The sequence below is a fragment of the Melozone crissalis genome, unplaced genomic scaffold, assembly GCF_028551555.1.
Source record: "Melozone crissalis strain CALT ecotype California unplaced genomic scaffold, PUWL_Pcris_2 ptg000033l_1, whole genome shotgun sequence".
In the NCBI taxonomy this organism is placed as follows: Eukaryota; Metazoa; Chordata; class Aves; order Passeriformes; family Passerellidae; genus Melozone; species Melozone crissalis.
In genome coordinates this window covers 8,376,096-8,401,197 of record NW_026535811.1, presented here as the reverse complement: position 1 = coordinate 8,401,197, position 25,102 = coordinate 8,376,096, and the positions used below count along the sequence as shown (strand labels likewise).

General features: G+C 46.0%; 1 protein-coding gene across 2 annotated transcripts in view; it reads right to left on the bottom strand.

Annotated features, from left to right (window-relative positions):
* Positions 1 to 23,489, bottom strand: part of ETV6 (ETS variant transcription factor 6) — a 121,029-nt gene extending 97,540 nt beyond the window's left edge. For both annotated transcript variants that reach the window (XM_054282009.1, XM_054282010.1), the window contains exon 1: positions 23,372 to 23,489. In XM_054282009.1, the coding sequence (XP_054137984.1) occupies positions 23,372 to 23,404 (33 nt within the window). In that variant the 5' untranslated portion in view covers positions 23,405 to 23,489. The remainder of the gene's footprint in view (positions 1 to 23,371) is intronic.
* Positions 23,490 to 25,102: the final 1,613 nt, after the last annotated feature.

Below are 25,102 nucleotides of genomic sequence, written 5' to 3'. Positions count from 1 at the left end.
GCTCCCTTACTTCTGTGGGGCCACAGTCCTGTCATCAGATCTGTACATACAGAGTGTCCCACTGGAGCCACAGGCACAGAACTGCCCCTGCACAGACCTGAATGTGGGCTCAGGAGTGTAGCCAGGGCCCACAGCAGGGACTACTGCACACCTGGGGCTGGGGAGGATGGATGCTTTAGTTACATTTTATAAATCACAACAACTACAACTCAGGGAATATTCACAGAATCTGGCTGATGTAAAAAGGGATTCACTTTAGTGCCTTTCACCTCTGTTTAAAACACCTTGCTTACAGAAAGCAAGCAAGAAGCACAGCTATTGCAGACAAAGCCATCGCCTGATTTTTATTCCAGAGTCGCTCCCCACATGGAGACAATTCTGGAATTGAAGTATTTTTGATCCAGAATAATTACGTTGCTAGTAATGTGGGCAATCTGTTCCATGGTAACTGAAGTACAGCAGGACAGCCCTTCCAGAAGAACTGAGATGGTTCCACACCCCCACAGACACTCGCTGCAGCCTAGGCCGTAAGGAACACGTAGAGAGAGATCTGAATGCCAGCTCAAAACAGTGGGAGTCTTCCCAGTGACTTCAGTGGGCTTTGGCAGAGGCACCATGTAAAGGAAATTGCTTAATTCCTGTGTATTTTTAAAAAGGATTCTAAAAAAAGCCCCCCAATCACACAGAACTGAGCCGCAAGCCTGCAGGCGTTCAGACACAGCGCGTTTGTACAACTGCTCCGTGTGTGAGCAGCACAGCTCTGCACCAAGGGCTCACACAACAAACCATTAACCCCTGGCTGGCCCACCCACAGCCAGTCCAAAACTCCCAAAGCTTCTTTAACCATGACCTGTGCCTTGCTTTAAGCTACCATTCTCTTTTATAACTTGAATAAAATATGAATTAATAGGAATATTCATAATCAATATGAATAACAGTGTGAACTGAGAGCATCAAGGTGAGAAGCACAGCAATCAATTCCTTAAAAAAAAACCAAAACAAAACAAAAAAAAATCCTCCATACCATATTTTGTATTTCCTGAGGGATGTATTTTGCAATTGTTTAAGTTTCAGCATCAGTGATGTATTTATTTTTTTTAAGGATAAAATCTTTCCATCTAAAAATTCTAACCAGATGTGAATTTCAGACTTCCAAATTTGGGAATGTTCAGATCAAGAGCTGTTGTTCTAGTCTTTCAGCTATAATCATCACTGCAAACACTGAAGTTTTTTATTATTTCACCCTCAAGTTATGAAGATGCTCAACTTATATTTGGCCAAAATTAAGTTCAGGTCCCGAAAATCTCAGTAGACATTTACAGGATCCACAGAACCTTAGATCACAGAAGTTTTGTACAACTCTGTTAATCTGTTTATGAAAGTTTAACAAAATTTTTGATGCAAATCTCATGTACGGCAATTCCCTGGGTGAGCTAAGAGTAAGTTTTGAAATCGGTACGTGTGCCTCCCTTTGATTTGCATCACAAATTGCTGGTTTCTAAGGGGGAGAGGTATCTTCCTTCCTTTCTTTAGCTGGGCTCTATTACTCTTCCCTCTGAGATATTGCAGAGATGAGCAATCCCCTTCTGAACCACCAGCTCTGTCTGCCCTGTGCATCTCCCAAAACAAAAGAGAAAAATGAGAAAATATTCCTTGTGTTGTGGCCCTAACTTTCTGCTAAACCATTTAATAAATTTAATTCAACCTTTTATTAAATCATTTAGCCACTTAAAAAATCATTATGCAAATGTTATTTAGGTAAATCTTAACCCTTCTGGTAAGGGATTAGATGTTAGTTAACTCAATGCCAACTAATTTGGTAGCACCTTTATGGCAGTGACCAATTTTTATTCTCATTCCATACAGTTGCTCTTTTTACACATCTTTAGACATCAATTCACTCCTTCAATCCTTTACAGAATTTGCTTCTCTGTGAAAACAAAGTTATCTGCATGTTCCAAACATCAAAGACAGCATCAGTCTATTGTTGCTACTGGCTTGTGCCTAAGATCTGTGGTGTAAGATGTCTGAGGATTGCTGAATGCTGCACAAGACAACAGAGGAGTATTTTCTAAATTAGATTTTTTTTTCTTAAATGCAGGGATTACTGAGGCACAGGCAAGGATTCAAGGATTCACCCATAAAAAAATCTAACTGTCTCCAAGACTGGACAAAAAAAAATAAAAAAATCTACTTCAGACTAACTCTTCAGACAGCCTACAGTAGTCTCTAATTTTAGAAAGTAACATTACTTAAAAGTAAATGTAGCAAGCAACAACACATACTGCATATAAAATTATTTTTTATATATAATCTATATTGCACTTAATGCAGCATATTACAATAACATAATACATTTTGATCCCTAATTTATGAGCTGGAATTTACGTCAGTGGCAATTACTAATGGAAACTCCCATTGGTTCTAATCAGAGTGGATTAAGTCCTGATGCTAAGATTGCAACACTCACAAAAATCCTGGATCTATAGATGGAAAGAAACAAAAGTATATAAAATCCTGGGACATGATCCTGAAATTTGTTCTCTCATAAACAATCTCACTGAGAAAATCCAACCCAGATGAAAGTTCTGAATCATATCCTTCCAAAATCAGTGGCAAAGGCCCCAGAACGATCAACATGCCCAGAGGGATATAGTGAACTGAGGTTGGTCCTCAGAGGAGAAAAATGAATGGTGTCTCATGTGATACATGAGGAGAATGCAGCAAATGGAGTTGTAATGCTTTCTAAGCACTGTAATCCCACAACCTTGCAAACACCTCCTGAGCTGAGATCCTGAAAAAGGTAATTTTCTTGAGATACACAAATTGCTGCTCTTAAAAGAGGGAAGTTGGCTGTCAGACCTTGGGGCTCATTAAGCAGCTTCGGGCTGACACAAGTCTGCCTGTTAGCACAATCATGAAGCATTTTATGCCAGGATAATTGCAAAGACTGAAAATCTCTTTGAAGACAGTCAAGCAGATGTATTGGAACAGCCACTGCTCCTTTGGGTTGGGGTTTGGTGCTGGTTTAGGCTGGTGTTTGTTTTTAAACAGAGGTGCTACACTGCTTAAACACTCAATGCATGATTAACATGGGTCATTACACTGCTGCAATAAAGTGTTGGCTTGGTGACCCTGTGCTGTCTCTGTGTTCTGAGCTCACCTGGAGGTTCAGGAGTTTCTTCTCAAGTCAACTGCATCCAAGAGCCACCTGTCAAACAAGCTGGTTTCCATCCCCTGCAACCCAACTAGTACCACTTCCTCACTGTGCAGATGACTCCCTGCTCCACCTTCTGCATCCTTAATGATAAGACAGGTTCTACAGGCCAGATGTTGACACCAGCTGCGTCCTGGCTGACAGCTTGGGTGATTCCAGTGGGTTGGCATGAGTGGGCACAGCCCTGCAGTTTGGGTTCAGACAGAAGCACTGTTTATGATGCTCTGAAAAGAGGAAATGTAAGGGAGCTATTGCCATGCATATCATTAAGCATATGCTTAAATATTTTGTTGAACAGGTGCCCAAAGCACCAAGCTAAAGCAAAACAGGTTGCTGTTCCCATATCAAGATTGTAGGTGCAACAAAAGCTGCTCTCTTCTCACCCCCGCTCCTCTCTGCCTCAGTTTTCCCATTAGAAAACCAGGAAATTCTACTGATTTGCTTTGTAAAGCCTTTGGAAACAGCAGCTAAAATACAAAACAAAATATTTCCTTGCTCCACCAAGGAGCAAGGCATGGTTACCACTCACTACAATCTTTCAGGTAAATAGCTGGATTGTTTTCAGGAAGGACATTCCACAAGCTGGAGGAAGGGCACAAACACCACTGCAGCAGTGATGAACCACACATGTTACAGACCTGCAGCAGAGCACCCAGCCACCTCCTCCAGGGGCAGAGCTGTCACAAGGATGAGCTGAGCTGCTCCTCACATCACCTCCACAATTTTTCTAAGGGTTTCACGTACACTACTGACACGTGCAGAGTTATCAGTGCTCACCAGGTCTGACTGACATTCACACAGCTGTGTGAGCAGAATGTGCTGTGACTCAACCAGACCAGGAAAACTGCACTCACACTGGAAGAATTTGTTTCATGAGTGGACAGCAGTGATTTTTACAGCAGTAACACTTTGCTATGCAGCCACACTTATCCTCAGACCGCTCTGTCAATACTCTCTGCCTGCTATTCTTGTCCATGGAAAGCACTGATACAGCTTCAAAAAGATTTCTCTTCCTTTCCCTGGCCTGCACTCCCACACTTTCAGGAAGCTCTTTGAGCCTACCAACCTCTCATTTTCTAATCTGCTATTCCTACACACACAGAGAGAGTCCTCAGCAACTGAGCTTCAAACCACAAAAGGCAAAAAATCCACAACCATCACAGGAGTCAGGAGTACACAAAAACACACAGCACCACAACTAGAGATGTAAGTGGTGAGCAGGACACAGTTCCAAGAAATGCAGAGCAAGGTGCATTTGTTCTCACCGCTAAGTGGATATAAAGTACAAGCAAAATTCCTCCAGGGTCCCCCAGGGAAAGAAAACTCTTCCAGGAACTGATCCCCTTGCCCTTTCTCAAAGCATTTAAGAACCCGCAGCTCTTCACAGGGATACCCCAAAGGCAGGCAAGATGCTCAAAGGGTGCTCGTGCTCTCTCTCAGCACTTCAACAACTTTTGTGTAAAGCTTCTGAGTGAAGCTCAAATTGGCAACTAACTTCCAAAGGAAACCTTGTATCACCAGTAAAACATGCAGGAACACTCTTTGGGAGTAATGGCAGAGGAAAGAAGTGACCAGTGAAGAGTTGGAGATTATTATTATTATTGTTATTATTATTTACAGGACTGAAAACCTCCCACACACATACACACACACACCTTTCTTGTCTGCTGTACTGGTCCTGAGCAGAAATTGCACAATAACATTGCCTGAGATGATCTAATTCAATGATGGATACAGCAAAAACAACTCTCAGAAACTTTAGTAAGCCCAGCAGGGGCAGCTCCAAAATCTTCTGTGCATCAGCTCAAATAACCTAAGAGGAATATACAAACAGCTGCTGCAGCTTAGAAACCTGCCTGATCTCAGACAAGGTGGCACACATGGATTGTTTCAGCCTAGGAAAGGAAAAGGAAGGGAATAAAGCCTGGGAGCTGCCTGTCAGGTCAGAGCTGCTGTCCCTGAGCAGAGCTGAGAGCCCACACCAGCAGTGCCACAGGAAGAGTGGCAGGGCTCAGAGAAGCAGGGAGGGCAATGCACAGACATTCAGCAGGGCACCTCTGGAAGATACATTTCTAAATCAAGGATTTCTAATCTTACATAATTTATTTTCACCACTTCCCCTGCCTTTCTCCCCGCAAAAAATTAAAATCTCACTTCTGTATATTTAGCTCTATCTACTAATTACAATGTCCCAAGAACTAATGGCTATCTATTTACAGGGACAAGTTAAGCTGTGGGTTCTTTCCTTTCTGAAATTAAACTCACCAAAAACATTCAGCATCCAACCTTTTCACTGTCTGATATCCACTGAGCCCATGCTGAACAAGTCTACAGCATTGCTTGTCTGCACTCCTACCTTGGCACCTCTTTGTACTGAGTCAAGTGTTCAGCGAGGAGTAGCAGAATAAAGAGGAAATCACACCTCTGAGATGGGACAGGGCACAAAACCAAGAGAGACAACCACTCTAAACAAACCTGAAAGGGATTTAATAACTGGAGCTTTCTTCCAATTGTTACAGTACCCACAAGGAGATGATAATGAAATAACAGCCAGAGGAGTAGAAGACAGATGTCTTCTACAGGAGTCAACCAAACTGATGAGTTAGATCCTGCATCAATTTCTTATTTGCCAGAGACCTTCTGAATGTATTTTACTGGGAGGGAGGGATATAAACCTTCCCTCAGTACATGAGATGATTTAAGTTTTCCAACTTTGCAGGCAGTGTAGAGTTTCAGGAGAAAAAAAAAATAAAATAAAAAAGTACCACCAATTCCTATTTCTGCTGCTGCTCTCATCATCTGCTATTCAGAAATTATCATTATTAGACAACATATTGTCTGTCTATATTTGGAGGGAAAGGTGTTCTTTCATTCAGCTTCTTCAAGCTGAGTCAGGAAAAAACAAATTAATTATTTGAGTTCTGAAATGCTGAATCATTCTGCTTTCTATGAGAATACCTCAAAATAAAAGCAATAGTAATTAAACAGACAAGTGGACTTTGCTGTTAATAATCCCTAGGAATCTACACAACTTCTAAGGGTTTGTTTTCTTGAAACCAAAGGCATTCTTTTTTCCTCATATTTAAGCTTTCAGAAAATGAATTAGAACTACTGATGTTACCTCTGTGACAACATCTGTGTCTTGTCCTAGCTTTCTTTATGACCAGTGCCATTGACTAATAAGGAGTTTATCAGTCATCCTTTGCTCAGCTATCACTACAGGCTTCAGCCAAATCCTCTTGAATTCAGTGAAGGCTAGAGATCAGGTCCAATAAAACACAGTTGCCTTACAATCTCTGTGTCACAAAGAATGACATCATTTCTCCTTAAGCTGCAGAATCTTTAGCTTTTCAAACAACTTTGGAGGGAGGAGAACTTCTCAAGTCTTCACCACAACATCATCTAAACTGCTGTAAGCTGGACTAAACTATTTCATTAAAATTTAGACAAATCAAAAACCTTGGTGTAATACAGAATTGGTAATTTAGTCCCAAAAAGAGCAGATTTCAATATTGATTTTCATCAAATTTTAAGTTCATTATCCTAGCCATGATTCAGGCCTTCTTTTGTGCATTAACCAACACAGCAGCACAATGGCATCTACAGAGTTTTTCAGGTAAGAGTTCACAACAAAAGTTTTATTAGGGGGACAAAAAAAAGAAGGGGGGAACTATCCAAAATCATTCCCCAGTGCTATTAAACCCTGAGTCCAACTACCAATAATTCTGCAGCATTAATCTTCCAGCAGGAGATTAGGGCAAGATCTTATTAATTATCTGTATAACAGAAGCACAAGCAGTTTCTACCAGTCATCTGACTTCATTTTGCTAGGGGTTAACACTTTATGAAGTGGCAATCACATTAAATGACTTCAAGGTCACAGACAATACAGGGACAGAGCAGGGGCTGGACTAAAACTTCCTGTACCTCCATGGAGTGACCTTAACCTGAGCCTACCCTCCTGTCCAGAACAAGGAGCAGATGCACAGGCTGATGTATTTTATAACCATGTTGCAAGGCCAGCACAGAAGACACAAGAAATGTAAAACAAGATCTGTGAGCTGGCCTGGCTTTCTAGCCAAAGGCTGTCACAGAGACCTTGCACACCAAACTGGGCACATGCACCAAGTTCCCAGGAAAGCTGTGGTAAGCACAGCTCAAGGGCTGCACGAATCAGTGCCATGTTTGCATGCTCTGAGGACATCATTTCAAGAGGTAATTGAAACTCTGAAATGCCCTCTAGATTAGGCACCTGGGACAGGCTTCCTGCCCTGACCCAGAGAGGCTTCACACTTTGCTGCATGGCTAAACAGGTCCAGGCTGTCAGCACCAGTGGTACAGAACAGACAGATCTGCAATGAATGCAGGGAGGTTTGGCTTTCAGTGTTCTCAGTCTAGCTCAGAAAGCTCAATACATGCCAGTACCTCTTTTTATTAAAGCAGTGAAACTGAAACAGCTCAGCCACGGTGTGCTCAAACACAGAGCAAGCCACAAGATGACTGGGAGGCTGCAGGTGACAGTGGTAGAGCCTCACACTGATACCACAAGGCTCATTCAGACCTCCAGGAAACAGCTCTACCCTTCACTCTCCAACAGCAAACCATGCTGCTTCAGATGCCTGGTGTATTTTTTTTTTAAAGCTGAGATGGTGTCTCAGCAAAAGAACCATCAAGTTTTCCTGAACCCCTGACCACTTTTCCTATATTTAATCTACTTAGCCTGAAGGGACAGCTTTTGTAAAGAAAGTAGGTGTGAATCCTTAAAAGCTTCAGTTCTGATGTCATGTAACACAGATCCAGCCAAAGGTTTATTCAGAGTTTCATCAATGCTTCAATCACAGATCTGTTGGCACCACCAGCAAAAACACCATGCCCTGCCCTCCCCATGTTCCCAGCTGTGCCTTGCACTAGCACAAGCTGTCCATTTTCACCCAGGCCTGCTGCCCTGCCATGCACACATCCATTTGTGCCAGCCCATGGCAGAAGAAAGGGTGGAATGAGATCTTTCAGGGTGCCACCACCTTACCTTAAGAGCTTCATCAAACTTTAACCTCAGTGAAACAACAGTGGTGCACTTTTGTAGTGCCTTTAAAGAATGGTTAAAAATTGATGGAGAAGTGATCAACTCAAAGCTGGATATGAGCAAATACTCCTTCAGAGACACTGTCAGGGCAGGCAAGGATGGTGTGACTGTTGTACAGCCACGCTGTATAATTCAGGAATTGGCAGAGTCAACCTAGAACAAAGCCCCAGAACCACTGCTGAAGTTACAATTTTCACATGCCTCACCATATTTTGAGCAGGACTCTTCTTTTCATCATCCTCAAAGATCCTCACCTCTTATGAGTAAGAGGAAAAACAAGAGAAGGCCAGTCACTAGTTAAACAAACATCCCAGCACAAATGACTTGTGCCTGGAAAAATGTTTGGGTTTCAGGGTTTCTTAACAAGCCCAGAGCCAGAATAATTGACAATGAACACCAGTGACACCTGAGACTGAGAAATGGAGGGAATGCAGGCCCTGTGAGCCCACTATGTTTGCACACTGGTATCTGCACACTGCATTTTCATTTCAGGCAGATGCTGTGCAACCCAGCAGCAATGGGAAATCAGACAGTCCAAGATTATCCCTTCATCTGACACCACACAGTTAAAAAGTCAAAGTACTTTCCATTAGCAGCCTAAATCAGTCCAAGTTTAGGACCATATTGCCATATAAATTATCAAATCCTCACCCTTTTTTCCCCCCACTGGAAGGACAAGATCAGATAGAATACTTCTGCTTTCTAAAACAAGGCTTATCATTTAGCTCCCATTTCAAGTGACTTGAAGAACAAACACTTCAGTCTCCCAGGGTGGTGTTTTCCCAGTACCCTCACCACCACCCCTTTTAAGGACTGTGGCTTCAAAAGTATCAAGGGTGAGGTAAAACTTGAGGTACAAACCTGAAGAAAAATTCAGCATGACTGTGCAGGGCTATCCATCTGTAATGGTGAGAAAGGGGTGGGCTGAGCACTAGAAAAGGCAGGTATGGTAAAACTGAGCCCTGCTTCACCAGCCTAAAGTGAGTTCTGCATTAAGGAGTGCACCACTAACTGCTCATCTGTCACTGATGGCACTCCAGCACCACGAACCCAGCAATGCCCAAAGCCTGAGTGGGAAATTCAGGAGCTAAGTAGTTGGGTGCAAGTGAGTTAGAAATGAAAGATTTATCTATGAAACCTGGCAAATAATACAGCCTTTGGTCATGTTGTGCTTGCACAGTGGGTTAGGAAAATGCCTGTCCAGACTTTGCATGGGATACACAGACATACTTCAATTTGCTTTTGTATGGAATGATAAAATTAACTTCCTTGTGTTTAACACTGGAAAAACAGAATTTCTTCAGCTATCAGCATCTTTTGGGACTTTCTGCTTCTGTGTTAATGTGTTGGTAGCAGGTGCAATGTCTGTAGACATTGAGGAGGCTCTGTAGCCAGCACCTAGAGCAGCAAAGGAAGGTCCCAGAGGTGACTCCAGGCTGCTGCAGTGGGACAGGACCTCAGGAGAATCAGAGGTGAGCAAGCTGTGCTTCACAGGCACCACAACTCAGTCCTGCCTAAAGGCAGGCAACGGCACACAGTGTAAGAGCAGGCTGTTATAGTGGGGATGTCTGTAGGACACCATTCCAGATGGGGGGCTTTGTAAAGGTCACAGAAGCATCTGCAGGTTGAGCTTTTTCCTTTTTAGCCAGCTCCCTTCTCTAGTTCCAACATAGGACAAGCACCATTTGAGAAACAGCTCAACTTGCACTGAAGGAAAACATTTGGTGCACACACAGTCCCACGAGAAGGTCCTGTCTGCTGGCTTGATCATTTTTTAACAGTTGTGTGTAGAAAAATGAAGTCCAGGCACTCAGTAAGCAACACTTCCTTCTCAATTTTCCCAGCTTTTAGGAATTTGAAAAGAAGAGTCAGGGATTGAAAGGTAAAAAGATTGAACTATCAAAGCAAGATAGTCACTCCATGCAGGTTTCAGGCATGCCAACTGAATAAATTCATGGAAGTGCTGGAATTGTCCCTGGATTGTATAACACCTGTTCATCATGTGCTTACATGTTTGTGCCATCTGAAGAAAGTTCCATGTAAGGGACTGTGTTCACTTATCAAACATGAGAAGAGGCGTGCCTGACACAGCACACAGCATTTGAATTATCTAACAATCTAATTATTTTTTCCACCCTCTGTCAGCCAAATCTTGAGAAAAGCCTCGAGAAATAAAATAGGTCAAGGCACTTTATGCCAATAAATAGCATCACAGCCCAAGAGGTGTGTCAGGGATAGGAAAATCCCCAGGAATTTTCCCAAACAAAATTCATTTCATAGTCTGAAGAACATTCCTCTCATGAATTTCAGATGGTCAGCTTACCTCCGCTAAGGAAATAGCACAACAAGATCAAGAAACAGAGCAGAAGGTCTGATTCACATGAGAGGTTTTCCTGTTATTTTTCCACTTGTCAGAGGCATCTGTACAGAGTCAAGCACCAAATATGAAAGTCCTAAATTAAAATGGAAAAACACAGTAGTCCTGGTCAGCTCAAAGGTCTGTCCAAGCTAATACCACATTTCCAGCAACACCCAACAGGAAATGCTCAGGGTAAGAGCACAAGGAATAAACTCTCTGTTGCACACACCCACAGAAATCCACAGGTTAGGGTTTTTCTGAGCCAAGGACCACAGCTGTTCTCTTTGCAGTGAATGGTCCTGGATAAATCTGTGTAGTGGGAACTGTCTGCTGAGAACAATTGCCTGCTTGGCCCTACATTACACCTGCTGGCAGCAAGTTTTGGAACCTCACTGCATGCTGTATGAAAACAGACTTCCCACTCTCCTGAACTGCCAGGTGCTTCCATCTGATCCTCCCATACAATGAGAAATAACCCTCTGCAATTCAGCTTCTCCCTGCCTCTGCCTCTCATGACTAAAGCAATTGATTTTTATGATTTTTTTATGATTTCCACAGGAGTCTGCAATGGGCCTTGCTGCTCATCATCGCAAACTCTTCATCCTCACTTCTCATTTCTTCAGTTTCAAGCCCACCCTACTTCTTTGGTTCTTGTTTTCCTTCCTACAACTACATCAAATCCCACAGCCTAGAGTAGGTGTGCAGGATTACAGATATCAGATCTTTGCTTGGTTCAAGCAGCTCCCTCTCTACACATGTGTGGAAAGCCTCCCCATGCTTCACCTTGCAGCAGTGCCACAGAAGATTTTTAAATTCCTGTGTGTCTGGCTGTGAGGGTGGATGGGCTGAGAGCAGCACAGCCTGGGAACTTCACTGCAAATCAGGAGAGAAATTCCAGCCCTGAAGTGCAGGACAGCCCACCTGGGCTCTCACCATCAACATGTGGCTACAAAAACGTGCAGGTGAGCAGTGTGTTGGAACTTGGAAGACTGTGGTAAGTTTTCTCAGAAAATCCACAGGGACAAATTCTGAACAAAAATGTCTGTTTTTCAAGTAGATGTATTTATTTCCAGAAGCATAGATACCAACTAAACCACTTTTTTTTGTTTGTTTGTTTGTTTTTTTAGCAAGTAATTTGATTAAAAGTATTTTGAGGACCAGTCAGTGAAAAGTGGCTCTGTTTCTCAGGTGTTATGTAGAGACCAACTCAAAAACAGTACTTTCTCCATCCCCAAAAGCTAGCACTCCAGCCAACTCTACTCTACTCTATTAGATCCCTTAATTTATTTTGGGGTTTGCTGGTTTTTTCCTCTTTAGAAGATGAAGATTTAAATATGCATAGACTCACTGTAATGTTTAAATGTAATTATGCTCTAAACCTCACTCCAGGCCAGCATTCAGTGTCCTCAGTAGGCAAATCATGGAAGGGGCTACACTTTCCTCACTGCTGTGCCAACAACCTGGGTCTACCTATGCTCATCTTTTAATTGAGGCTAAGAAAATTAGAGAATCTCAGTTGTTACTTGAGAAAAGACTTCTCCACTTGTTCAACAAAAAGGAGGCTGAAGCCTACAGAGCTGAACAGGTATTTTTCATATGACAGGGTGCTCTGTGGACCAGTGATGGGAAACAGGGAATTATGAAACCCCAGTCTAGACTGAAGGAAAACAGACCTCTCTTTCATCAGTATTTAGGTTCACCTTATAACTCCACTTGATGAAGTGACGGTGACATCAGCCTTCCCCTCCTGGGGACATGCAGCCAGGCCGTGAGGTTGTCACCCCAAGCAGGAAGAGCCAGCAGGAGCGATGGAGGAGCAGAGCATCACCTGCCCAGCCAGCAGGGAGGGGGGACCCTGCAGGCAAAGGGCTGGGACACCCCTGTGGTGGAGCACTGGGTCACTGAGCTGCAGCCCACGGGCACCAAGGGACTCCGTGATGCCACACTGCTGCCATCTGTGAGACAGGACAGTCCTGGCTCCCTCCCTCAGGGGGAGGGACAACACAAACATGGAGATAAAGGAGACTTTTGGGTGTCACACCCCTACTACAGGACATGAGCTAAACCTGTTTCTTCTGAGCCTTTTCCTCGCAAGAACACTGCTGCCATAAGGGGTTTGGGTCAGCTGGAACCAGCAGCCTGTTCTGCAGCTCCCACGGCTCCCCTTCCTGCTTGCAAAGCCAAACCTGGAGGCCAAACTGGAGGAATCTCTCACATCAGCTGATTTCCACTGCTGCAGCACTCTGTGGCTGAAGATGGAGCTCACCACTAAAGCATTACATGAAAACACAATTAGAGGGCAACAGGCAGAGGAGAGAAAAATATTCTGACTGGCACTGCATTCAAGGCATTGTGTCTCAACATGTACAATTTTTCCAGGCCACTTCCTTGAAAAACTTAAATTTTAAGGGATTTGGGGTTTTTTTATTTAATACAAACTAAGAAATGTGAAGCTAGAGTGCATTGATATCCAGGTATAACAACAATAGCAGAAAATAATTTCAAAGATAAACTCCAAGCACAATACTTAGTGCCAAAGCACATTCCAATAAGTGGGATCCACTGTTCTACCTCTAGAGCCTGAGCCTGTCAAAGAGCAAAGCTTCTGGTAACAGATATGGAGAGAAGATTTTCTTCTTTCAGTTCAGGCAATTAGTTCATTACAATGACTAGATCACCCAAAGCTGGGAAATGCTTTATGCTGCAGAAACAGAAAGCTTGTTTCCTTCCTCCAGTCAACAAAAGGTGAGAGGTGAGGGTACAAAATCTACTAATACTAAATCAACATGGCAGAAAACAATCAGTGCAATTAAAAAAATGAAAATTCATGTGCTTAAGAAAAAAACTTGTTATTCCATAATATCCACTTGAAAATGTACCAGATACTTCCATTTCATCAATTTTAAACCTTTCTTTCTTCTTAAGAACTACTTTTAATGCTCAGATTTTGATGCTGGACACTGCACTTGCAATTACATTTCACTGCAAAGCAAATCATAACAACATGCAAAATTATTACCAAAAAAATCAATCATTCAGCAAATAAAGTAATTTGTTATTTGCCAAAATAAAAACCTAACTAAATCTTTATGAGACTATCCAATTACTTAAATAGATATTTGTGGACATTGTATAGATTAACAGAGGGGAGAACTAAATTTAGGTTAAAAGCCATTTTTAGCTGCACATCAATACGTTTTAATGGCCATCCAACACTCTCTTTAGGAAAATACCTAAAAACTACATATGCAAAATAATACCAGAATTGATTCTGTATAGCCATTCTTCTGTTTGCCATTTAAAAACAAACAAAAAAACCACCCACCAGAAACAAACACAGTCAAAGCATGATGCAAAGTCTGTACAAATGACAGCATTCCTTAGCAAGTGACACAGCTGAGTGAGTGTTTGCAGCATTTGGCCAGTGAGAGCAGCAGCTCTGATGCCCATTGCTACAAGCTCCAGTTGGGACCCCATTTGTCACACCCGTGCAAAGGAGTTAATGCCTCAGCAACCCATTTCACAAGGGTGATAATGGTAATTAGGAGACCTCTGAAAAGCATGGGTAACCCACATTTGGTTCTTAGAAACAATCAACTGTCTCTTCCCCAAAACCAGAAAACTTTTTCAAATCCTGAGCTGTAATTTTAATTTTGTGCACTCCCTCAAAGTTTTCCCTTCTGGCATCTGAATCTGGGTAAATACAGAAGGAAAGCCAATCTCTTGCTAGTCCAAGCAACCTTGACTTCATGAGTCTCTGAGTCACAGACACCAACTCTTCCTTAGCTCTCTTCTCACTAACAATTAACTAGACTTCTGGAAATCAAGACCGCTGGGGCAGTCTTGATTCATAGAAGAGAGCCTGAAGGAGAAGTGTATTTAAGACCATCCTTCCAGAGTACAAAATTTTATATGGAAGCATCTGAATTCCTACACAGCATCAGAGCAAGCCTATGATCTTATCCCCAAAGAAGTCTCTGTTTTGGGAAAGGTTTAGCACACAGAAAAAAAAACTAACTTTCCCCACACACAGGCTGTTAAGTCTTAGTATCTTCCTCATGTTCATCCACCCTCTTTTTTAAATCTATTTGCACTTTTAGCCTCCACACCACCCTGCAGCAGTGAGCTCCAAAGCTCCACAGATGGAAGAACCACTTGTTTTAATCTCCCTGGCTAGTAAGGTCATTGCCTGCTCTTAACTATGAACTAGCAGGAGTTGCTCTCCTTCCTACACTGCTGTGCAATTTTACAATTTTCTATTAGATCTCCCTCAGCAGTCTCCTTTCCAAGCCAAAAAGTCCTAGGCACTGCAGACTGTCTTCCTATAGAAGCTTCCCCAGGCAACTCCACTGCACATTTCTGTGCATTTCCCAGTAGTCAGAAAGGCACACTGCAATCAGAACTGATAAACAGAACAGATTCAAACTGCAGTATACAGATAATTTCTATTTTACTCCCTGCTGCTTTCCCACTATGTTGGGGGGTTTTTTGCCTATTTCACCCCAAATCAAAAACTGAGCTCAGCTTTCTCTTGCATTCACTAACCAAACCATTTCCAAAAATATGATCCCAGGTGCCAGACCAGTTCTGGGAGGTCTATCAGCAAACAGCACTGAACATCTCAAAGAGACCTTGGTGCTTCTGTTAAGCAGAAAGTTTTGGAAGTGCCCCACTCAAAACTACCAAGGAAAACCCCCATCCCTGCACTTTCTGCCCACTCCCCCAAGCCTGCAGCCACTGCCTGTCAACACAGTTCACTTGGCTGTGCTAATTGGCTCTGCACACACGATTAATTCACTCTCCTCTCACTTTGAGGTTGTAATTTGTCCCCACTGGGAGGTAATAGAGGCCAGTACACGGTCAGTCATGGATGGCTCTGATGACTCAGCTGCTGTGAGGCAGTTTGCTGGGACAGCATCTCCAGTGTATTTGTGCCCAGTGTTTACTGTACAATGGGTGATACATATCTCACACCACAAGCCATGAAACATTTTACATCCCATCACCTTCTCCTGGAAGCTGCTCCAACAGTCTTCCCCAGGTCCTCGTCCAGAGAGCACATTTGCTCAAGTCACGAGTCAGTGACACAACCACTCAGCCTGCCAACTGAGAATGGAATCCATAGCCATCAACACTCCTGTTCCTGCAAGCTGGTGCCCTTCCTGGAACCCCTGGCAGCACTGAGTGCATCCTCATCCCTCTGTGAAAGCAGCCCAGCCCTTCATGTCCTCACCTCCAGGGAGATGGTGGGTCTGCCACTCAGGTGTGCAGCCAGCATGGCAAGGGCATCCAACACCTGCACGTGTCCCCAGCAGGCTGCCCAAGCCAGCAGTGGTGCTCTGAACTGCAGGGAGCCGTGCCCATGGAGCTGGAGTGACCCTGCTGGGACCATGACAGGAGAAGGGCAGTGGCACAGGTGACAATGGCCCATCAGCACCACCTCCTTTGCTCTGCAGGCTTTAGGTTACAGCCAGTCTTTCACAGCGGTGCCTGCCGGAAACATCCAAGCAGCCTCTCACAGGTGTGGCAGGGAAGATCCATCTGCTGAGGAATGTTTTCCTCAGTAGCCTCCAGTGACAAAACGCATCAGCCCAGAACCTCAAGTTCCTCACACTCTACCAGCTCAAAGCTCAGCTTTGGCCAGGTCAGAAAATGCTTGGCTTTGCCTGTGTTTTAAAGCACAAGGCAAGCAGGAAGATGAGAACAAGCCATTCAAGAGGGAATGTGGTAAAACAACTATCTCCAATTCTAACCCACCAGGAGAAAAAAACTGTTGGTTTTGCCATAGAGGGGGGAAATCACAATGTAGACCTTAGAGAAGGTCAGGAAGGGCTCCCCAGTATTGCTGTAAATGCTGGGATCACTGCATTTCACCTCCAAGAGTATCAGCAAAGCTCCATGGGGCTCCATCAATGATGGAAACTACCTTGATGTGAAATCCTTTGTAAGAAAAAAAGGAGGAACACAAAGAGGAAATGTGGTTTGCAGCTACAGAATGCCTTGTTGTGGCCCTACTATCTGGGTAAATCCATCTCTGAATTTTAGTACTGCTATCTCTGGCACTGTTATTAGACATTTTATTTACCTAGTAGAGCTCCAAGTTCATAGATTTCCACAGAATCCCAGACCATGTAGAAGACATTCCTCGTTTCTGTTAAGATATGATTTGGAGGATCCCACTGAAGACAATGAACAAAATCATTTCAGCTACATTTAGTTGAAATTTGAACCATATAAAGAACCTCACTCTCTGCTTCATTTCATCAGGTTTAAGGATAGTCCTTAGTAGTTGCCAGTTGGTTTTCTCCTGACTAAACTCCTAAAACAAATAATCTACAATTTCTTGATCTAGCCCTACTTGAGCTGGCTAGAAAAAGCCCAAAACAAAATCTGCAACAAAAGCAAACACACAAGCAAAAAAACCCCAAGAAATCATTCATTGTCCTTATTCATAATCATATTTAACTTTAGTTTAAAATTAAACATCCAAACTCTGGATTTAATATTGGGCAGCTGTTAATAGTTAAATATGTAAAATCCAGTTGCCACATCCAAAGTACTTTTTTGGAGTTGTATTAACACATCTCTTGCAGTTACACCCAATGCTACTCTTGGCAATATACACATCTTTAAAATTATTTACAATGTTATCTATTTCTATGTGCATACATTCCATAGAACACCAACATGCAGTGAGAATCTCCTACACACCCTTTTTCTCTCCAGACTGTCCTAACCAAGACAGTCTTTGCGAACTACACAAGAACAACACGGAAGCAAAGACACTGCACGTGGTTTAACAAGGAATAACCTTTGGAAATTCATTTAGATGAAGAATCATTTATGGCTCTCCTTAACCACTGTACCCAGCTCCTTTAGAGCTTTGTAGCATTACAGCAGATGATACTATCTATCAGTGAAAAGCTTAACCCTTTTCAAAATCCTTTATCAGTACTCCAGGATGTTCCACAAACAAGTTTAACTTTGGCTGGAGTTTTCTGCATTTATTTTCCTGCCAGCCGTGGCATTAAAAAAAAAAAAAAAAAAAAGAAAGAAAATAAAAGAAAAAATCAAAAGCAGTCACTATGATCTAGGCTTGAGTCCCACATGTTACTAAAGAAGAAGATGAAGAGTGTAGTTCTCTGTGCTTCAACAAAACACTGCCTGAAGACAAGTCAGCAGCATCAGAGCCAGTATGGTCTGAATTTGGCATGGGTTGTAGACCTAAAACATAACCCACACTAGCAGGAATCAATAGGCACAGCTCCACTGTTAAAGCACAGAAGTTTGGCGTCTGCTCTCTTTGCTCAGGCTGAACATACCTGGCTTTGGTTCGGCTGTTCCACAACTGCCTGGAGGAACATCCCACCCATGGCTGCTCCAGGCAGCCTCCTTCCTTTGGGAGGCACAGGGACACACTGCAACTCAAAACTTAATTATTGTGGCAACGCTAGCAGTTCATCATCATCCTGTCCTCACCAGGGAGAGTTAACACCTGCAACAACTGTGCATGGAACCTGCTCTGCATCAGCTCCAGGGAGCCCTGGGAAGGGCGGTGCTCGGGGGAGGCGGTGGGGATTGCTCTGGCTGCCATCCCTCCCTGCCAGGTGCTCCTGCCCCGGGCCAGGAACAGGACTGTGGCAGCAACGCGTGCCAGCCTCCTCCAAAGCCACCTTCCATGTAGGCTGTGGGCACAGAAACACCACCCTGCCCACGTGTGGCTGATCCAGACCTCAGGACGCACTGAAGCTCCAAGATCCTGCTCTGACTGCTCAGCAGAAATAGGGGGCCCACACAAAAAAGCAACAGCCAAACAACCACCACCAAACCCCTGTCCCCAAAGCACTGTGTGAACTAAAAAGCCAGGTACAAATCAGATCACTGTGCCTGATTTCTGTAATAAACACTGTTTGTTTCCATGCTGCATCACAAGTACTTAGCCCTGCTACTGCCCTGCATAGGCACATTTATTATTATTTTATGCTTGTTTCACAGATAGGGAAAGCAAAAGACAAGGCGATCACTTTCAGATCAATTTCAGCACTGGCTTTTGAGCTGCTGGTACTCTGGGGATGCCCAGCTGAAGGCAGTGAACTACAAAATACTCCAAAACAAACATATGCAAAAAGAACCCAGAAACAAGTTAGCCAGTTTTTGGACTGTAGGTCAAAACTGCATTACTGGCCAAAACCACCAGTCACCTCAGCTCTCTCCCTTTCCTGCAGTAAGCAGTTTATTAGGAGAACTTTTGTCAGAAGAACTCGGAACCCAAGCACTGCAGTACTCAGATAACTTCTCTAAAATGCAGAAAGATTGCTTCTGTGTCGCTGTGGAAGACTTCATGTCCCTCTTATCATCATTTCTATCAGCACAGCACCGTTTAGCCACCTCCCTCCACAAGGCACTTCGGGATGCACGCTGCAATATGCATATAAATTATCATTAAAGTATACTCTGTTTCACTGGGGCATTTCAGATTCAAGATGCTCTTTTAATGGGTTGCCTCCCAGGAAACTGACTTCACCTGTAATGACACAGAGAATGCTAATGACCACTGTTTAATTGGGGCAGTGCTAGTAAAATTTTGCTTCAGAGGGATTCAATTTACTTGGTGCCAAGGAGTTAAGTGATTAATCAGGTGTTAAATGGTGTGTACTTCCAAACACTGCTCTTCTACCACTCAATCCTCCACCACAGGATTTAATGACAGCTTTGTCACTGGCACTAACAGAAGGAGGATCCTCCTCCCTGTACACAAGTAAACACTAAGGAACATGCTCTGCACTGGCAGATACACAGCCTTGGCTGAGGGCAGCAGATTCTGGCCATGAGGAGCTGAACAGTCCCTCAGCATGGGAAGCCTTCAGTGAAAGAGAAAAAGCATCAATAAGGTAGCAGGAGACATAAACCACCATCCAAAAAGTAAGCCAGTCAGGGGAAACAAAGATTGAAAACTCAAACAATACACTGATTCCTTGCCCTTCAGCTTTTCTTTCCTCTGCCTTTTTTTAAACTATTACAAAGTAAATCCTCCAATCCAAAATGAGCACTCTATGAAGCCCTTCAGCTATGAGATCTTGTGCTGAAGGGCTCCTGCAGCCACCCCACTGAGCTCAGCACAAGAGAGAGCACCTACATCCACCAAGCTTGCACCTACATAAAACCTGCACTGAAACAGCTGTGAAACCTGATTTCAGCGAGGCTCTGTGCCTCCAGTGCTGCCCACAGAAAGCACAGAAAGCATTCTGAGTCTCAGCTCAAGCATCAGCCAGGGCACACAAGGGACCCTGGGCTCTGAGAGCTCCTGGTCTGCAAGACCTGAAGCAGCAGATCTGCCCCCATATCCCCAGCTTTAGTTCCCACACAACTCCACACTTGTATGGTCACATGGTAAGTCAGACTAAGCAACTGAAAGTGTCATATTTATAAAAAAATAAACAAATTAACCTGTGCCCTTTGGGAGCCCTCCACTTGCCTGCTGTATTTTCCATCTCTGTATGACACCACAGTGATATTCTCAAGGTATATTCACTTCAGGCAAAAAATTAAGGAGATCCTGACAATCAGCAAGCTCCAGGTGAGGTTTTGAACAGAAGTTATCACCACATGGACCTTAATTAATCACAGAAATCATCATCTGTGTCTAAACTGCTAGTCTGTCTCCCTTTGAGCTTTTGCTCCCGTGTATGTCTTTGCCAAGATGTTTACACTCCCCTGGTGCCTCAGTTCTCCCATCTGTGGGAGGAGAGGTGAGGCCCTGAGGATCACTTGCCAGCACTGTAATGAGTGCCAACACCGTGGCACTATTTACAACAATATCATCAGCTAACTACTGTGGCTCAGGATCAGAGAGCAGGTTTACTACCAACACGGATACTCCATCTCTGAAAAAAAGAGTCTGACGGTCACAACCACACCAGATGCCCCTTCCCAGGTGACCTCAGAGGCAAAAGCCTTCAAGCCCTCTCAGACTGGAGTTCACCACAACCCCAAAGCCTCCCAGTCAATGCAGAGCACGCTGACATCCGAAGCTGTAGCAAAAACTGAGGGCTCAACCTTCATGCTCATCTCTCACCCCCGAGATTTTACCTTCTAAACCCCAGGATGAGTTCTCTCCACAGCCTTAGACCCTACACACATGCCCAACCTGCCTGCCACAAGCGCACAGTGGGGCTGCCTGCCATGCCAGGCAGCACACACCCAAGTGCTGGCAGGCTCTGGCTATCAGCAGGGTATTTTTCATCTCCCACAGGAGTCAGCCAGCACATACCTGCTGCAAAGCGAGCACACATCAATGCACAATCACACACACATACTGATAACTGCTTCACACAGTCCAAGATATTACTGCAAGCTTACACTGATTACCAGTAATAAAATGTAAACCAAGACTTCACCTCCTCAAAGTTTCCCCAAATCTGATTAGAGCACTTCTCTAACATGATGAGAGCAGCTCAGGCACAAAGCAAGCACCAGCCTTCACCTTCTCTGCTGAACCTTTCCGTGCTCATCAGCCCAGGTGCTGTGGCATTGACTGCCTGCACCCCTGTCCCGAATTGGAGGAGGAAGGGGAAGAAAGAACACCAACAACAAACCAAGAAAAGAACAAGAAAACACACCTACCAGCACCACTGCTTCCCGTTCACAGGCTGCCAGTGAAACTTTGTGGCACCCACGTAGCACAACACTCGCCTACCCTTCAGAGCAAGGCAGCGAAGCTGGGGTACTCTGTGCTGCTTTTCCCCCTGCCTCAGTATCACATTCCATGCCATGAGCCAGACTGGAATACTGAAGAAATTATCAGCTGCATTCACATAATCAGCTACCATTTAAGCAGCTTCTCTTAAATCCAGCTGCTGAACGCAATCACCTTTACAACCTGGTTTAAAAAGTGTCCAAAAAGCAATGATAGTTAGAAAAGCTGAATGGAAAGCTACCCAGAATGGTTAGACTGGTGAAGAAATGCTTTCATTCGAAGTTCACATTTCTGACTGCAAAGTTTTAGTTTTAAAATTTGAAACTGCTAAAATAGCCAGTAACAGAGAAGCCAGTAACAGCAGTTTCTACATGTAGACAAAAGGTACATTAAAAAATAAACTCAGATCATGTTTACAATCAGTCACGTCTTAAAAAAAAATCAGTTTTCCAGTAACTGTTGAAATGTAATGGAAATGTGGCATTTGTTAATGTCAAAACTGAAGGAAAAGTTTGTATCTCTCCAGTTAGGAAACTGATTTCTTACAGTACAATTCTGTAATATGCCTTAGTGACACTGGGTAAGAACCAGTTTTACAGTTCCTGAAATCAACAGCATGGTTGTTGATTTCAGTAAGAGCAGAAGGAAGCCTCCTATTTTCAAAATGACACATTGAAAACAAGGAAATACAGCTCATAGGACACCATTTTTTCATGATATTTGTGTTCTTTGGTGCAGAGAACACATCCTACCTTTCCATGGGGTTTACCAGAAAAAAACAGCAGCTGTATCTCATTTTGTATATCTTTAGGGAGCCAATGAGTTAACAGAACACGTTTTGCCTGCATTAGCATTTCACCATAGAGTAACACACATACAATACCCCGTTATCCAGTTTGCCCGTCTGTGTTACGAAAAGTCAAACTAGACTCTAAGCCACGAGACTTCACGGGACACAGGCCTGATTGCATTTAACTCAGCAAGAGAAAACACACCCAGAAGTTTTCAAATTGTGTTCCCACCATCGAGAAGGCAAGACTCCCCCGTACGCACACGGGACAAGCAAACAAAAGAGCATCATGCTGAATAAGTGTTTATTCCAGGCTCTTCCCCTCAGAGAGAGTCTGGAAGTCACCTCTTTCTTCCGGGCAGGGAGAGACAACCACTAAAGATCTCCTTCTTACTTGGGCACAGTTAGTCAGGAGCAGAAGGGAGATTCCTGGCTTGCAACAAGACAAAGCGACTCCTAAATAAAATGCGAAACCGGGGAGTGAGGGACGGCGAGAGGAAAGCAGTGGGCTGCTAGATAGGAAGGGTCTGGACAAAAAAGGAAACTCAATTTTGTTTCCATTGTCTCAGCTTCGTGCCGCCTTCACTTAAAACGATAAACTTCCCTGGGTAAGCCCTTGTCCAGCAGGCCAGGGCAGGGGGAAACACATCCCACATCCCTCAGCCCCTGCCGGAGCGGGGCCGGGCGGGCAGCCCTGGCTCCCCAACCTGCCACCGGCAAGCGGTGCCAGGAATCGCAGCCCCTAAAATAAACAGCAGTAATACGGATGATAAGGAGGAAAATATTAAAATTGAGTAAAGACAGAGAGAAAGAGACAGAGAGAAAGAAAGACCCACGACTCACTGCAGGCGGAAGCAGGAGCGGCTGCATCTCCCCGACGGCAGGAAACTTTCTACGAAGTTGCTGGCGGGGACGGCGGGCAGCCGAGCCCGCGGGAGGCCGGGCCGGGCTCCGGGGCCCCCTCACAGCTCCGTGCCGTGAGGGCCACGCCGGCCGAGCCGGGCCCGCCGCCGTGTCCCCCCCGGGCGGCGCAGGGCGCTGACAGCCCGCGGCACCGCGGCCCGAGCGCCCGCAAACGGGGGCAAGGACCCCCGCCCGCCCGCGTGAAAAACAGAAGAGGGAAAACCGGTTCTTTCCACCAAAATAACCCTGGGCAAAGCACGGCGGAGCCCACCGCCCCGACCCGCGCTGACAGGGGCCGGCCGAGCGGAGGGACGGGGCTTTACCTTGATGCAACACTGAGCAGGAGTCTCGGACATCTCTCTGGAGGGAGTCGGCGGAGCCCGACGGGGCAGGCGCGGGCGGGCAGACGGGAAGTTCTCGGGCTTTCCCCACTTTCCGCTCCTCTCCCGGCGCGGCGGCGCGGCCCGACCCGGCCCGTCCCCTCAAGGGGAAGTGGCGGCCGGGGGCGGGCGCGGCGGGCCGGGATGGCGCGGGGGGGTCGGGCCGCGGGGCCGGGGCCGCTCCTCGCTGCTGCCGCCCGCGCCCCCCCACCCCGCGCGCGTGTGCCTTGCGCGTGCTCGCGGCTCCGCGCGAGAGGCGATGAACGCGCGCGCGCGCGGGAAGAGGGCGCGGGAAGGGAAGTGGGGGGCGGGGGGGCGCGGCCCCGGTCCCCGCCGGTGTTTTCCTTCCTGGAAAAGAGAGAAACCGAAAGGCGGCAGCGGGGGCCGGGCCGGGCTGGGCGCTGCGCCCCGCCCCGCGCCGCCGCTCATTGATCCGGAGTTTCGGGGCCGAAACTGACGTGGGTTCCCGGCACCCGCACCGCCCCTTAAAGGGGCCGCGCCGACAGCGACGGCCACCGCCGGCCCAGAGCCCCCGGGCCGCGGGCGGAGCGGGCGTGCGGCTGGCTCTGGCCGGGGCCTGGGTGCCGCTGCGGACCGGCCCGGGCTGGGGGAGGCTGGAAAGGCGCGGCCGGGCCGGGCCGGGCCGTGTCGCCATAGCCAAGCCGGGGCCGTTTGACACCGCGCGGGTCCTTTAAGCGGCGAGCGGCGGTCCCGGGGCCGGCAGCGGGACGGGCGGGCCCCGGTGGCACAGCGAGCTTTGTTCCGCTGCCGCTCCGGCAGCCCTGGCCGCGCAGCGCAGCGCGACCGCTGAGGGCACGGGGCGTCCGTGAGGTGCCAACGGCCCGGCCGGGCCCTGTCCGGCCCGGTCCCGTGTTCAGAGCCCGGCCTGGCCCGGCCCGGTGCCCCTGCTCAGAGCACGGTCTGGCCCGGTCCGGTCCCCGTGCTCAGAACCCGGCCTGGCCCTGCGTTCGGACCCCAGAGCGGTTTCAGGGATGTGTTTGGATCACCCGCAGCGGGTGGACACAAACTCCTGCCTTGTGTGTGATTCCCATCCGCGATGGGGTCAGCGCCCGGTTCTGTCTGGCTCCGGCACGGTATAGCCCCAGCCCTCGTGATGGGAGCGAAAAGAGCAGGGGGAAAGTGAAAAACACCTCGGCCATCTCTTGGTCCAAACCTCTCTGTGATTTTACGGGCAGTTTCTGGGGTCCTGGCTGGTTTTTAGATGCACCCACTTCATTGCAAGGCCTGAAGCTGCCTGGGAGCAGGGCACTGCTGTGTACCCGTAGGGCTGCAGGGCAGAGCTGCCTCTGGAGCTGCTGGAAGATTCTGTGCGCTGCCATAGGGGAGGCTCCTGTGAGCGATTTGGTGCTACCAAAAATGGCAAACGAGAGGGAATCCAACCGCGGTGCTCTCAGAGCAAGGCTGAGCTCATGTTTCGTGTAGTGTGCTGGCATGATGCAGGGCTGGTTCACCTGCATGGCCAATAGGGCAGACTGCTGTAGGCACCCCTTGGTCCATTCTGCAAAGCAGGACCCGCTCTTTGCAGCCTCTTACAGCTTCATTTTGGCCTTAAACTAAATGAGTGACGGTACTATCCCCAGCCTAGCAACCAGTGATCCTTTTTAAATATAGGACCAACTCAACAGTGAAGGATTCATATTTACTGCCTTCCCT